Source organism: Hypomesus transpacificus, chromosome 11, assembly GCF_021917145.1.
Source record: "Hypomesus transpacificus isolate Combined female chromosome 11, fHypTra1, whole genome shotgun sequence".
NCBI lineage: Eukaryota > Metazoa > Chordata > Actinopteri > Osmeriformes > Osmeridae > Hypomesus > Hypomesus transpacificus.
In genome coordinates, this window is record NC_061070.1 from 19,239,063 (window position 1) to 19,255,633 (window position 16,571).

At 44.3% G+C, this 16,571-nt stretch overlaps 2 protein-coding genes across 2 annotated transcripts; one reads left to right on the forward strand and one right to left on the reverse strand.

Annotated features, from left to right (window-relative positions):
* Positions 1-3,461: 3,461 nt before the first annotated feature.
* On the reverse strand, positions 3,462-7,605 carry LOC124473548 (spastin-like). Its single transcript, XM_047029104.1, has 16 exons — positions 7,254-7,605; positions 7,082-7,165; positions 6,902-6,985; positions 6,610-6,770; positions 6,289-6,422; positions 6,076-6,169; positions 5,913-5,987; positions 5,744-5,815; positions 5,574-5,649; positions 5,383-5,474; positions 4,987-5,066; positions 4,794-4,836; positions 4,614-4,693; positions 4,454-4,524; positions 4,303-4,343; positions 3,462-4,170 (listed from the first exon to the last, which is right to left on the reverse strand). The coding sequence occupies exons 1-16, from the start codon at positions 7,372-7,374 to the stop codon at positions 4,045-4,047; spliced, it is 1,434 nt and encodes a 477-aa protein (XP_046885060.1). The 5' UTR covers positions 7,375-7,605; the 3' UTR covers positions 3,462-4,044.
* A 617-nt stretch (positions 7,606-8,222) lies between these two features.
* Positions 8,223-15,995, forward strand: memo1 (mediator of cell motility 1). The gene is made up of 9 exons (XM_047029105.1): positions 8,223-8,672; positions 10,949-11,030; positions 11,127-11,195; positions 11,667-11,779; positions 12,179-12,290; positions 12,847-12,989; positions 13,307-13,383; positions 13,789-13,893; positions 13,991-15,995. Exons 1-9 carry the CDS (start codon positions 8,612-8,614, stop codon positions 14,120-14,122), a joined length of 894 nt encoding a protein of 297 aa, XP_046885061.1. The 5' UTR covers positions 8,223-8,611; the 3' UTR covers positions 14,123-15,995.
* Positions 15,996-16,571: the final 576 nt, after the last annotated feature.

The following is a 16,571-nucleotide window of genomic DNA, read 5'->3' on the forward strand; positions in this document are numbered from 1 at the left end:
CACCGCCCCGGGGCAACCTGCAGCTCACCCTGACTCCACGCCCACCCACCTCCCCCAGCCCCCCTCATGCCCCTCCCCCACCCACCTCCCCCTGCCCCCCTCATGCCCCTCCCCCACCCACCTCCCCCCTCATGCCCCTCCCCTGCCCACGGCCCTCCACCCCCTCCCGCCAGTCCTCCACCCCCCTCCCTCCCCACGCCTCCTCCACCCATCCACCCTCTTCCCGTTCCACAAACCTCCACTCCTCCCTCCACGCCTCGACAGGTCCACTTTGGTCCGATATGCATTTTGAGCAAAATATAAAATATGTCCTGTTACCTCAAACAAGAGATTCACTTTGAGGAGAGTCAACTGGTCTAAAGTTCTCAACAACGAATATTCATATATTCAGTATTTCATAAATATATATAATGAGAGTGTATGAGTGCACATATTGAATATATATCCTAAACTTTTGCAACGCGAGTACACAAGTGTATATAACGACAGTATGTGGGTGTAGATATTGAGTGTGTGTATATATTGAGTGTGTATAATAACCCTGTCATTGTGTGTTGGTAGAGTGAGGGCATGGTTTCCTGTGGCTAAAGACTCTGCTATGACCACTGGGCAGCTTCATGCGGAACTTTAATGGTTGCAGTGTCAAAAATGTGCAAAAAGGAGATAATTTTTTCATGTTAAACTCTGTGGCATTTAAAATACTTTTTCATTATTTCCTGCCTGGTTGATTCCATTGGGACATCTGCATAAGACTAGCAGCATGCGAGGACTGGAGCTCTATAGATTTTTATTACTGGTTTCTTGTTTTTATTTTTCTTGCTTGTTTTATTTTTCACTTCCTTGCTACCGAGTTATATCACCTCACCGTTAAATATAAGCTTTTCATGACGCTTCACTCCTGCTCAAGTCATGCTGTGTATCCCACTTTACCACCGAATGGAAGAATTCTAAACTGTTTTGGGAAAGACACATGCACATATGAACACACACACACACACACACACACACACACACACACACACAGACACACACTATGGGACAGCACAGCACTGTATAAACAAACTGGGACTAAGAATAAAATAAATGTCTTCATACAGGACAGACGCGGCCATTGGACATGAGATTAGATTTGACTTCTGGTCTCCCTGGAGACGGAAAGATAACACTGCTGTTTAATCAAGTTATAATGTGGTTCTCCACACCGCTGGGACAGGGTACCCTGGAACTGGGGAGGGGACACCCTTAGCCCTGAAGGAGCACCACTGTGTCAAGTCTTAAACCCTCCTTTAAGCCAGGGGTGATAAAAAAAAAGAAGAAAAAAAAAAAGCCCAACCTCATATTTTGAAGGAAATCCCACATGGCTGAACAATTAACAATCAGCCTTTTCTTGAAAGCTTGTCAAGCTCACTGCCAGTCTAACGTCTCAACACAGTCTGTGGACACAGATTTATCAAGTGTGTCACACACTACACTATACATACTCAAACACTACACTATATATAGTCAAACACAACACTAAATATATACTCACATACTACACTAAATAAAGTCCCACTACACTAAATATCAAATCACACCCTATACTAATTTGTATCCAACCCTGTAAGTGATATCAGGACTCACTGCATCATTCTTCTGCTGAAGCTGTGGATATTTCTCTCCATGGTACTGGCTGGATAGGAGGTAGAAGTGATTGTGCGAGACACATGCGTGACTCATAACAAACAGCCCACATCCTGTTTTGATAAGGGACCACCTGAAGGAACACTTGTGGTCTGTTTTCTCAGTTATAGTGGTCCTCTCACTGTTGGCTATTATTCCACTCACTGCTGGGTGGCCTGGCTTAGCAGAGGTGTCAAATGATCACCTATCCTGTTTCCCAAAAAAGCAGCAATATTGGCCATACCATCATAGTAGGTGTTGAGGCCCCCCAGGACTTAACAGGCTGTCTGTCACTTGTTGGTCTGCCATCTGTGTTCCCTATGGATAATGTAATGTCGCCTGACGTCTTTCTACGTTTCTAACAGACATCTGAGCGAGCTCCCCGAGGGCGACCTGTTACCGGTCAATGAAAAGAGTGAGAAACCGCTCAATCTGAGTGTAGGGTGAAGAGAGCAATAGCTGTTAGAGTGTTAACAACCTTTTGTGGTTCTTAAAAGTCACGTTTATAACTTCACCAGTTCTAGGCCTGGCTAATGTTTTTCTGGAAATATGTATCACTGTCATGTGCATAATAGTCAATAGTATTGACTGGCTGATAGCAAGGATACTAATCAAAGTATTTATGTGTTAAATATACAGAGTGACAGTGTCAACTGAACAGTGACATGCTTAAGACAATTCTCAGGTCAACACAGACTTATATCGCAGCAATGAAAGAAACAGCTAAATAACATAGCCAAATAAGACACACGAGTAATGAACCAGAGGCCAACTCTAATGAGTTTATGTGGGCCTGCCACATACTAGTCCTCAGACACAGTGATGAACAACACAGTAAAACTACAAACCGCTGATATAATCCTGCTCTTAGGCATGCAGAGGAATGAAAGAGCCTCTTCAGTTGTGACATGTAATAAAAACACTCTGTTTCCTTCTCCCCTGAGGGGAAGACTGCGGCAGAGTAGCAGAGACTGGATACGAACCTTTCTATCTTTGTGTGTCTATGCACAAGTGTGAGTGTTTTGTGTATAGATTCAAATTAATTTAATTATCCTGTTACTTGGATTCATCTGTGTCCTGTTACCCACAGGCTACAAACACAGTAGAGGGGGGCTGAGTACATGTATCTTGAGTGTATATCAATAATCTGGACTAGAACATACATCTTGTAAACTGATAAGCCTTATCAGAACACATAGTGCTGTTTTGTTAAGGACAAAAGGCGCACCACATCATGACAGACGTGTTCGTCTGCATGTACATACAGTGCTGTGTCTTAGACACCCAAGATATTTTTCACATGAATATTATATGAAACTTTTTTTGAAATCTCCATTTGTGCGGCCGTATGAGAGTGAGGTTTTCTTTTTTCTTCAGTATTTCTTAAACCATTTTTTTTCTGTACTGAAGACTTTTGCACGGTCCTGTACATGTTCACACATGTCTACATCCATCTGGGGTCAGGCTGAAGTCATGGCTCACGCGTGTCACACAAGGCAGTCACTCCCCTCACATCCACCTGCACGCTCAGTGCAGTACCACACCCTCCTTGACATCAAGGCAAATGCTGCAGCAAAGGCCCTTTGTGAGGCGTTTACATGTGTACAGAAAAGGTGCTTAGAAAAGGAATCTCAAAGGAGGCTTGACATCTGACACCTATGCTGCTGTTATGGAGATGCTGTTGGAGACGGGAAATGACACCTTGGGCGCCATCTACTGGTAACGTAAACGTAGTTTTCCCTGGGGGAAAGGTTCTTCATTCATGTCATTTGTAGGTGAAATAAAGACTGAAACTAGCATTGAATAAATTTAATGTATTTTCATAGAAGGCTTTTCATATCACACCAGCTCCCCTTAAGTCACGTAAACAGCAGCAACTTGTAAACAGAATCATTTGTCGAGTGTTGGGATCATTTAATTCAAAAGCTAATGATTAATGTTTATTCAAGACTTAACCATATAGTTTTATGTTCAGCATTAAATACAGTCACCCAGCAATTTGAATTAAATAAACAGGTTGTAAATTAATCAGATCACCATCGCAAATCAAGAGCAGGATAAAGCAGTGTTGTAATAAATGTGCTGGCATGTTGGGATAGATACACCAGTTCCATTAGTCAGACTAACTCAGCTTGCTTTTAAACTAGGGATCTGTTTAAGACAGTGGACACTTCCTAACACTGAGCAGGTAATTAATCACTCATTAGCCAAAGTTCTTTAAATATAAGTGCACATATTTACTTAATAACTATCTTACTTCCATAAGGAGTGTGTTCGCATTGGATCAGGAATTCAGATTTACACGGGTCTTTGATGCGTGTATACAATGACGCCTTGCTTTTTCTGCAGTCATCGTTGTCAGGACAACCAGAGCTGGTTTGATCAAAAGGCTGTCGTGTCTCCATAGTCTGTGTTCCAGCGCACGTACAGACCCAGGGTCTGAGGACTCACGCTGGGCTTGATGCGCTTCAACGAGTCCTCAAAGTCTTTACACGTTATGTTCCGCATCTGCAAGAAGTCCACATGAAAGGGGTCAGTCATTTTTGTTTGTCACAATTTCATAGAAGTTCGAAACATGCAGCGCTATAGGTGTGAAAGCTTTTAGTTTTTCTGAAGCTCCTGCAAATATCATGATCTTACCTCACTTGCAGCCATGTTCTTAACTTGTTCCAGACCCAATTCTGGAATACATAAATGTTTTATTAAAATGAAAGTCTAATAAGTTGATTATGCAGTCTCTGAAGGGAAAATGATGGGTTAGTTCACTAAAAATCCATCCTGCCATCCTCACCTCTGATTGGTCCAAGTGCAGCATCCTTCGCCAATGAGGTGAGATCACTTCCTGAGTATCCCTCAGTCATTCTGTCAGAATTCAACAGCGAGATTAATTAATGAGTGGATATTGTTATTAATAAATATATGGATGACATATGGCATAAGTAGATGCATACTTTGATAGATGTTTCAATTCCCTTTGGCCAAGAGGGTTGCCATGCTTTCCCAATAGATTTTTTAGCAGCGTGAATCTTGTCTAGGAGGATGAAAAGAAACATACTGTAAATTCTGTTGAAATAATCTTGCAATGCAGGAGGAACACAATGTGAAAAGAACATGCAGTATAACTCCTGTACCTCTTCATTTGGTAAAGCTACATACACCCGCTTTGCAAAGCGCCTGAGAAGGTAAACATCAAATATGAAGTCAATTTCAGACAGGACCATTCCAATGACAACAATAAATAACGCAACAAGGCAGGAATTGAAAGTGCTTGTTATCTTTTCCCGTAACAAAAATCTGTTAGTTTCAGGGATGCATTGTCCATACCTTAGAACCGCCTCATCGAGTTCCTGAGGTCGGTTGGTGGCCCCCATCACCAGGACCCTGTCATCACCTCCTGACTGCACCTGGGACCAGGACACAGGGACCATGAGACACTACAAGCACATGGAGCGTCTGGCTCCGATTCACGTTTCCTAGCTGTCAATACTTTGGTCCACAGCTGTCAGAGTGGTAAACTGTGAGTGTGGCAAGCTGTGAGTGTGGCAAGCTGTGAGTGTGGTAAACTGTGGGTGTGGTAAACTGTGGGTGTGGTAAACTGTGGGTGTGGTAAACTGTAGGTGTGGTAAGCTGTAGGTGTGGTAAACTGTAGGTGTGGTAAGCTGTAGGTGTGGTAAACTGTGGGTGTGGTAAGTGCAGCGTTGATGGTGGTGCTCGTCGTACCCCATCAAACTGGATCAGGAACTCAGTCTTCAGCCGGCGGCTGGCGTCGTGTTCTCCCTCCTTCCGCTCGCAGAGAAGGCTGTCGATCTCATCTGTGTTTTTGTGTTCAAACAATTCAAATGAATGTAGTTAATAGAGAGCGTGTGAAAAGGACACCCAGGACATATTTTGCGTGTAAATAATGACGATACCAATGAAGATGATGGAAGGTTGTAGTTCTCTGGCAACAGCAAACAATGCTCTAACCAGCTTCTCGCCCTCGCCTACCTGTGACAGACACACAGAAACACGCCCAGTCAGCTGACGTCTCCACCACTGTCACATCTCGGCATCAGAGCTGCCTCACAGTCAAACCACTCACATATTTAGAGGTCAAGGTGGCTGCGCTGATGTTGAAGAAGACGGCATTGGACTCCATGGCAACTGCTTTGGCCTGGTTAGGGACAGAGGGGTTGTGTGAATGTTTTTTCCTCACTGAAAGAAAAATGGAGTCAGATTCCTGAGGCCAACCTTGGAAGACAAACACTCACCAACATTGTTTTTCCGTTTCCTGGAGGCCCGAAGAGGAGGAGGCCGCGTGCTGGTGCTCTGAGGCCGGTGAACAGCTGAGAGAGTGGAGATCAGAGGTAAGAGTGTGAGCAGAGAGCATTAACACTGTGGCTACACAAGATGAGAAGTATGTCTGGGGATTACCTCTGGTCTGAGTGCTGGCAAGATGACAATCTCCTGCAGGGCTTGCTTAGCCAGTTCCTGTCCAGCAATGTCTTCAAAACAAACCGTGGCTCCACTGAGAAGGAAATACACAGGTCTCTGAGATGGTACTACTCTACCGTCCTCCTCCTTATTCCTCACACCAGCCTAATGGGCTGCTCTGCTGACAGTGCCAAGTGAACCTTTTCATCTCACCTGTCTACGATTTCATTGAGGATCAAGTTCGCCAGCTTGCTGTCCACGTTCTTCAAGTTTTTCATGTCTCTCAGAGGAGGCTGTCGCGATGCGGCTGGTCTGCCGTTTGGAGCCTTCGCCACTTTAGGTGTTACCTTCAACAAATACACACATATTATCAACTACATTCGTAATATCAAAATCCGATATGCATACAGTATGCACAAATTACTGGGTGGTACAGTTTAAGCAGTCATCAATGACAGAAATGACTAAGAACTGGATGGTTTCTATCAGGTGTTGACATCTCCATGTGATTATATTAGATATAATATTAGATACCTTCATGCAGGTGGACTTGACCCCTGTTCTGACAGTGTTGGGTGGCTTGGTCCGGCCAGACACCCCCCTCTGGCCAGGCTGGCTCCTTGGAACTGGTTTGGGCTGAGAGGGGGGATGGTTTGATGAGGTGGGAGAATGTGCTTTCTTTGCAGCTCCACCCTCTGCAAGACAAGATCATTGATTTGACTACAGGCTGGACGCGGTGATATCACCGGGCAGAGCAGAATTATCGGAACCGCAGGCTGCTTCGTGGATCTGTGGTCAAGAATGTGTGTATTTTTGAAAAGCTGACCTAACAATGCAAGGCGATCCTTCGCCATTGTCAGATTGGTGACCATCTTTTCCTGAAGTCTCGTTGATCGTTCATATTGTTCTCCTTAATGTGTAACAACAAAAAACAATGAAGCGTGTTAGGTGGTTGAAACAACCTGCTAGTTTATTGAGTGTATTTGACAGGCAGTACTGTAGCTACCTTGTCCTGTGACCTCAATAGATATACCCCGCTGAAGCTCAACAATCCCTTTCTTGTACCACTCAACTGCTTCTTCCTTTACACCTAAGAGAGAGGAAGGGGGAGAGGCAATTTTCAGCTTCAGCTCGACTTGACAATTATTTAGACCATAGGCTAGAAGTGATCATCCTACCTTTATCATCCTCGTCAATCCTTAGAGCCACGGATATATATTCAAACGCCTGTTTATGACAGTTCTTAATAAGTTCGCCGTTGTCTTTGCAATTCTCCGCCCTCTTCATTTTGGACGACATAGCTAGCTACAAATCAATAACAAACGCATTCGTGTACCTTGCTAGTTTAGACAGTTAACCAGATGGCCAATCGGATGGAAGTTTAACTTTCTTTCTTCAGTAAATGTTGTATCTCTCTTATCGTTTCATGTGCAAAAGCAGGAAGGTTTTTTATTTTATTAGGTTGTGCTCCATCACAACAAAAATGCAAAGGCACAACGGGAAATGTACACTTCGCATGCGTGAAGTGGACCTTTTGTTTTGATCAAAATGTAAAAACACTTGTCACGTGCTATGCCTATTGGTGATAAGCGAGCAGAGCGCGTGTACCGTGGAGTGACCCGATACATTTATTCCATTAAAAATAACTAACCACGCCTACATAATACTAACCAATCGATCCTCTTAAGTACTTTCTTTAGTAGCCTATCCACAAAGACTTGGGTAATTCTAGAACTACATTAATCACACCTCTTACCTGCTTTGAGAAATAAACGAATGGATGTTATGCACTGACGTGCTTTTCAACCAATAAGCCTCTCTCTTTACAAAAACACAGGCTGTACAAACGTTTTAAATGTCGGGGACAGACGATTTTTATCTGCTGGGCGGTGTTATTTGTACACACCCGAAAAACGCGTTTTTGGCGTCAAAAAGTGACGCCAAAACATCGACCTTTGAATATGAGTTATGTTCTGAAAAGAAAGCATAAAAAACGGTATTAAGGACTTGCTTAATATGCTTACAAATTAAACAAGAACATATGCGATGATGACATCGACCCACCTACCTTAATTTACCGCTTGATGAACCTCTTGTCCCGGTGTGCATTTAGGGGGTTCCGGCTTATAAACCATGCATACCCAATACCCGACTTCTGTCATATCCAGTTTAGCTATCCCACAGTGCTATTTTTGCTGGCAACAGACAAACTGGATCTGGGCTTTGTTCATCTGACACTAACACGGGCCTAGCAAACGAATTAATTTGACATTTAAATATTTACATTTCGTCCTTATACCACCAGCTATTTTAGCTATTGTAAAGATATACAACCAACTGGACATAAAATACCGGCTAGCTGAATTTCTAAAAGTTAGCTGGCTTGCTATCTTAAGCTGCCACCTTTTTGTGTTCTTCGACTTCCGCTGTTTTCATTAGTGTTCTGAAGCCATTTGTTTTTCGACACTTTCACAGGTTTTTACTTTTTTACCCGACAAGATTTCAGCTAACCAAGATAGGCGGCTCGGGAACTAAGATGTCGAACCGTGTGGTGTGCAGAGAAGCAAGTCACGCCGGCAGCTGGTACACCGCTTCAGGTACCAGTGTGACGAGCAAGCCAGAAGTAGCTAAACCTGGGGGAGAAGGACTCGTTAATTTTCTTGTATCAAGCTCTGCCTTGCTGAAGTGGGTTTTGTTTAAGCTAGCTGGCTAGTTATACACGTATAGGCCAGTGATTCCGTTCCGTCAACGGAACATGCAGTTGATATGAGTTAGTTAGCTTGCTGGCAAGCTAGCTAGCTTTCGATTTTACATTAAACTTGTTAGTATCAGCAAGCTGGATGCCTGTTTTGTTTGAGGTCCCGAAGACGACGTTCGGTCCATGAATCAACTTGAGACAAATGTCAGGAGAATCAGGAGACGGTTCTCTCGAACCGGCTTGCTGTTATAAGACTTGGTTAGCTAGCTACTGACTGTACAGTACCTACAAACCTCTCTTGACTGCTTTTGCTATATTTAACATGCCAAGAAAAAGAATCGTGTCTCCAACTTATTTATGTCTTGCATTTGCTTGTTATTTCTGCATGAATGTCATTAGTTACACATTAGGTTCACTTCACTCTATATAGATATTCAGAATACATTATGTATAAATATGGACGTTCCTCGTCCATGGAAAATATTTCCATTACAGGACAGTCAGCCGTTAGCAGACTGTACTAGGTTACTAAATGTTACATTAAAACAAACTTGCTAAAACAAACCTCTCGGATTCATTGCATGTAGATTCAAGCCAGTTTAGCACTATTATCGGACGGTTGGTAGAGGGGATTTATCATAACGACAACGACAAAAAAACGCTGTAATGTTTTCCTCCCTATTAGTTGGTGCAACATAAAAATAGTGTCTAGTACTGTTGTATCTTGTCAGAAACAGCCAGGAGTACACAAGTGTCGTCAGATTTACAGGATGCTGGCATCCGTCTGACAGGGGTCGAGCAGATTGCTGACCCTCTGTTGACATGTTTGCCTTGATCCACTCAGCCCTGGAACAAAGGACCGGGTAGAGTCGCAAATTGATGGTTCATGTTGCTTTGGCTCCCCCTCCCCCTCTGACTAGCGGCGGGCTTCCTCTGTGTAGACAAGCGAGCTTGCCAGTTGATCCCATTTAAGCCCGTCATTCTCTACGTCACATCCGTACAGTGTTCCATATTTCTCTCAGATTTGACTCGAACTCTGACCAGAATGACTATCCGTTCCTATTAGTCGGAGTGTGTGTTGGGGATTGTGGGGCACTGCACAAAATAACATTGTAACTATTAATGATGGTCTTTGGGCATGCGGATAAGGTGCAAAACCATACCCAGTTCGTGTAACAATAGCATTAATAAAGTGTATGTGGAGGATATTGTATAAGTCCTAAAACGTTTTGTGCAGATTCAGGTCCATAGTGTGCAGACAGTCTGGGATTGGTTAGATAGCAGACAGCACTAAGTAAATGTTTAAATTCATCAATCTCAAAAGGCAAAATTAGTGTCAGCTGTTTTACAAGCAGCCAAACAGATGTGTGTGAAAAAAAATGATGAATAACGTAGTCGTCTTAGTTTGCTAAGATAACAAATTCCTGTGTCATGTCGTCGGTGAGAAACCTTGTTGTGTAGAGAGGTGGTGTGGCGATCGGTCCTCAGTCCTGTTTCTGCTGCTCCGAGAGGCATATCCACACTGTCATGGACGTAGATCCACCTGCTTGCTAAGTGTCAGAGGAAGACAGGGCCTTCTGTCAGGGTCAGGCAGACAGGACCTCTGCTAGTGTTGGATCAGGAGGTGTGGCTGGCTGAGAGGGCTCCTCAGATGACCACAACAGCACCTCTCTAGGGGCAGTTCTGTGAGCACCTGTGAAACCCTCTGTGATGTTGCTTGTTAAAAGGACTAAAATTGTATTTGATTCCTCACTTGTGTACCCATAGGCTAATCAGAACTACATGAGCATTCCCCTCTGGGTAGGTAGGCTTTTCCTGTGGAAGTTTATCCAGTCCATTTTTATTTGAACGCTCTCCAGAGCATTGTGTTCTTATGAGCCTGTGTACAAAAAACAACCTGTTTCTTTTTATTAATGAAAGCCGCTACGATGAGTCATGCCTGCTCCCTTGTAGAGCACTCAGGAAATGGGTTTACTAACGGGAGTAGTGCAAATATAACATTTTATTGAATGCAAAATATATGTAACGTATTATGCAAAGCCTCAATTACTCCGTTAAAACGATTTGGCTGATGGCATACAGTATAATAACAATGACATTGTTCTTCACCTCTCAATTGCATTGTTTCTGGTTATGTATTTATAGAGACAATTAACAGTTTCTCTTTGTCTCCAGGTTCCCAGCTGAATGCACAGTTAGAGGGCTGGTTGTCTCAAGCCCAATCCACCATCAGACCTGCTCGGGCCATCATAGCACCGTAAGCTGCCAGGGGGGAAAACTTGAAATGTGTCCTGGTTGCTATTCGAGGCCTGTATTGTGTAAATTGAATTCCCTGCCACACCTGTGTCTTCAGGCATGCTGGGTACACCTACTGTGGCGCCTGTGCAGCACACGCATACAAGCAGGTTGACCCTTCAGTTACGTGAGTCATTTGACCCTTCTCGTTATTTTACCTTATTAAATGTGTCAATCATGCAACACCTTGTTAGCAGAAACAACCTTCTTGAAATAACTACTTGTAGACACAGTGTAGTTTTTTTCATTTATTTTAGATGTATGATGTATGTACCTTTCACCAAATCTGAGATATTCTTGCCTGATTGTGAACGGTTGGACCAGACTGTGGTTCAGACGCTAGTTGCCTGTATGACAATGTGCGGGTTAGGGTTAGTTGCCTAGTTGCCTGTATGACAGTGTGCGGGTTAGGGTTAGGGTTAGGGTTAGTTGCCTAGTTGCCTGTATGACAGTGTGCGGGTTAGGGTTAGGGTTAGTTGCCTAGTTGCCTGTATGACAGTGTGCGGGTTAGGGTTTAGGGTTAGGGTTAGGGTTAGTTGCCTGTATGACAGTGTGCGGGTGGCCAGTGTGCTGAGGTGTTGTGTTCTTGCTGTCCCAGTCGCAGGGTGTTCATCCTGGGCCCCTCTCACCACGTCCCCCTGGCCCGCTGTGCCCTCTCCCCTGCAGAGGTCTACAGAACTCCCCTGTACGACCTCAGGATCGACCAGAAGGGTGCGCCACCTTCTTTTTTTGATCAAAAACGCATGTTTGTTTCAGAGGTTCCCACATTTCTGGAGTCTTAGGTGTGGGGTTTAGAGAGGTGAACATAGAACGTTCATCAAAATGACGACTTGTTCAGTGGTGTTGTTCCCTGTGTCAGCAGCGAGCACACTGTTCAGTATTCTACCCCTGCTGTGCAGTACCCAGCTGCACAGGGCAGCGGTACAGCTGTAAATATTTTCCTTTAACCAAACGACTCCCTGACAACAGAATGAAAGCCGTGGACAAAGACGACCCTCGGTGCTGCCAAGCCCTTGTGGAGATCCCTCCTCCATTATGGTCCTGTCTCAAGTCATGACTCGGTAGAGGTTGTGTGCGTTTTCAAGCCAGCCCTCTCCTCTGTTTCTGCAGTTTATGCTGATCTGTGGAAAACTGGGATGTTCGAGCGCATGAGCCTGCAGACTGATGAAGACGAGCACAGTATCGAGATGCACCTGCCTTACACTGCTAAAGCCATGGAGAGGTGAGGCATGCTGCTGCAGGAGGGGAACTTACACACCTAGAAGATAACACGTAATCACCACACAATCGTCCTCTGGGATCTGCCCATGGTTCTTTAGTTTTATTCAGAAATTTGTTTTATTTTCAGTTATAGTTTTATGTGAATCTTTTATGTGCGTGGTTTGTAAATCTGTGTGGAGGGGAACCTGGGTACCAGACAGTGTGCGAACCAGACAGTGCGAACCAGACAGTGTGCGAACCAGACAGTGTGCGAACCAGACAGTGTGCAAACCAGACAGTGTGCGAACCAGACAGTGTGCGAACCAGACAGTGTTAGTCTGTGAAGGAACCAGCAGCTCTCCTCTCTCATCAAGCCCCTCGACTGCAGCCGTCACCACAACACATCCGTTTACACAGTGGATGCTCTCCTGATTCCGCTCCTCGTCGTTTCAGAACCCCTGTGATTAATGAAGCGCCCTCTAACGCTGACAAACTGGATGTGTTTTGACAGCGGGGCGAGGAGGCTCCCCTGGGTGGGGGGGTCCATCGCTCTGCTTGATTTGTGTCCCTTGCCGCAGCCATAAAGATGAGTTCAGCATTGTGCCGGTGCTGGTGGGGGCGCTGAGCGAGTCCAAGGAGCAGGAGTACGGGAAGCTGCTGAGCAAGTACCTGGCTGATCCCTCCAACCTCTTCATCATCTCCTCTGACTTCTGCCACTGGGGTGGGTACCTGCCTGGAGGAGGAGGGGGGGGGGAGATGGAAGAGAGAAGAGAGGGAGAGAAGAAAGAAGATATAGGGAAGAGACAGAGAGAGAGAGGGGAGAAGAGAGAGATACAAAGATGGAGAGAGAGAGAGAGAGATCCTCCATTTCTAGAGTTCAGTCTACAGAAACTATTTCTGTGCTTCATTTTAGTATTTTTAATATTTTTAATATTTAGCTGGTGTTTTTTATCCAAGGGATGTACAAATAGACTAAAACAAGGGGTAGAATGAATTCCTCTTCACTGTCCAAGCTTATTTACTGAGACCTCCCTGCAGGTCAGCGGTTCCGTTACACCTACTATGATGAAGCTCAAGGAGAGATCTATAGATCCATCGAACACCTGGATAAAATGGTGAGCCCCTGCTGTGTGTGTGTGTGTGTCTGTGTGTGTGTGTGTGCGCGCAGCAGCCGAGGTAAGATGTATTTCAGACACCCACAGGGTGTTACCGGACAACTTAGTTTGAACATATTTAGAATACATTCATAAGACGAAAGATCTTTTTAGTTTGAGTGTTTTTTTAGAACAGGGTTTAACCTTTGTGTGATTACATGTCTTGGATTTTACTATTTCTTCAGCTCCCTGGTAAAAGATTAAAAATCTTTCAACCTCTAATTTTTAGAGTTTTATCAGTTATGTTTCCTGTCAGGGGACACCTTGAAAGTGAGAGCATCTCTACTGCCTCCACAAAATGACTTCTCTGGTATTGTGTGTCTCCATTGGGGATGACTTCTTCTCTGGTATTGTGTGTCTCCATAGGGGATGGGCATCATAGAACAGCTGGATCCAACGTCCTTCACCAACTACTTGAAGAAATACCACAACACCATCTGTGGACGCCACCCCATCGGAGTACTGCTAAACGTAAGTATGATGTCACAATGACAACATGGCCACCGTGGTTGTGAGCGTGTGGAAGACAGGCGTTCACTGACCGTGTCTGGGTTTGTTTCCTCTGCAGGCTGTGACTGAGCTGAGGAAGAGTGGCTTAGAAATGAACTTCTCTTTCCTGAACTATGCCCAGTCCAGCGAGTGCAGGAACTGGCAGGACAGCTCAGTGAGTTACGCTGCTGGGGCGCTCATCGTCCATTGAGGTCAACTTGCTGGGGAACAACGTAGCTTTGCCCCATCCCCGCCCCCCGCTCTGCCCACAACCTTCTATCGCCATAACCTGCCCTGGACACTTCCCCCTAACTACGCCCTCTCTGACACACACACATACACACACACACACACCTCATCTTGACAGAAAGGACCCAGACACTCACAGCCACTATATACAGCTAACCTTAATTCCTTAAGTCTGTTATCTTTGTTCTCTGCCCCCCACCCCCCTCACATCCCACCTACCTCTCAGTTTGAAGTGAGCTCTTGATTGAAACTGTTTGCTTAAAGTGCAGTTGCAGTATGAGGTTGTTGCAGGTTTGGAAGAGACAGTATATGGGTGTGGAGCCAGGCTGAGGAAAGGGGATTGCTATGACAGTAGTTGTCCTTTTTATACTTTTAGAAAAGTATAAATGATGTAACAAGCATTCATCTTTACAGTTGTGCTCCCCTCAGCCTTGTGCTCATGTAATCTGCCCCGGGGAAGGAAGAATAATAAAACTACAGATGAAAAAGGAAAATAAATCAAGAATATTTTAATTAATATGAGACAAGGATTGAAATGAGTGTTTTGACTGACTACTACTAGTTCTTAATCCTAGTGAGATCATGAGACGAGCTTCGCAGGTCGGTAGCTACAACCATCGTTGTTAAAACAAGCTGCCTACTGGTTTAGTTGCTACAAAGGGCAAGTTCACTAACCATCTGCTGTACAAAACCAAAAACCTGTTTTATATATATATATTACTCTCATATTAGTATATTCAAATATTAGCATTTCCAATTATCCTTTGTTCCTATTATCTTTGATTTGATGGTTTTGTAGTTTGAGGTGGCGTATTGACGGGTGATATGGTGTAAAACAAACTCGGTGTTATCATGCTAGCTTCAAAGACAGTTACATACAAGCGGTTCAGTGACAGTGGAACTGTACTCTGTCTCCAGAACAGCCTCTACTGGATTCCTACCTGAGTGCAGCTGTGGGTGCCTGAGTAGGGACGTTAAGATTCAGCTCTTAAGAAGACCACCCTTTAAATAGCCACAAACCGTTTGTTAGTCGACTTGCTCAATATTTGTGATTTTACATTTATTAAGCCTTAACTGTCACCCCTAGATGCATAGTTGGAGTTATCCGTTGGTCAGGATGGTCATTACAAACACATCCCTCTGGTCTCCTGTGCTCATGCTGGCTAGCGCCTGGTTTCTGGATTAGAGTGCTAGTATGTTCAATACTACCACATGGCTACAGGACTCCCCCTGACCTACTGGAGGTGGAAGGCAAATTCAAGATAAGCATGTCACACTGTGTGCTATTGTGCCTTGAATCACATCAACTTCTGAGGAGGCTGTTTGCATTATTGTTCAGTCTTATTTAGAATGTGTACTACTTTTTTTTTCTTATTTCTAAGTCACTCTGCTTAGCTAGTCCCCAACATGGCCGCCAGTCACCCCACCACTCAAGTGATTGGTCCATTGCTGAAGGAGAACTGTGATTGGTCCATTGCTGAAGGAGAACTGTGATTGGTCCATTGCTGAAGGAGAACTGTGATTGTCTTCCTTCAGCAGGAAAGGGGAGGCCTGTCTCTGCTACACCTCCTGTCCCTCAGGCAGACCCAGCCTGAGCTACACTGTCTCTACTCAACAGGCTCTTTAGGGTTTCTTTACGTCGGTTTTTTGTATGTATTATTATTGTTGCATAGAGTGAAAGGTCACAAGTCACAAACCTCCATAATGAAATATACTTAAGTGCTCCCAAAAGGAGTTTTCTAATCTCAGGTTCCACAGATAAAACATCATTAAATGCTCTCCAATTAAGATGTAGGATTCATGTTACAAAAAAAGTAAAATTTACTGAAAATTAAGTCTTCTTGTGTCTTTTGTTGGAATGCTTAACGTTCATATCTGATATTAGGATGGTAATATACATGATCTACCACCAGAGGGAGTTAAGGGTTCGAGTTTCCCAGACCTCAGTGTATTAGAAACCTCTACCACTATCACATTTTTATTTCTCATAAATCACGTACTCTGTATGAGGCATTGTTTCAGCACACTCTTTAAACTGGGCTAATATGAGTTCTCTTTTAGCTGTGTGGTCGGTTGGTGTCGGATGAGAAGCTATAGGATAGGAGAAAGCCAGACCCGGGTCAGTCGGTAGCAGATCCGCAGCTCTGCTGTAGAGTGCTTCGGCGAGGCCGTCCAACAATGTTCTAAATAAACCCTAGCCTTGCCATGTGCTCATGGCAGCTGCTCTGTGATTGCAGCCTGTCTGGCGATGGAAGCTGGTGGTTATGGGAACTGGTTAGTGACAGGAATCTGACTGAAATCTGCCAAAAATGCTTTCCCAACCTACGCAGTTTAGAATAGGCAGAATAGGCAAATTCTAGTTCATTGACAAGGTAAAGCGTTGGACAGAAGCATACATACATTTAAGAGGA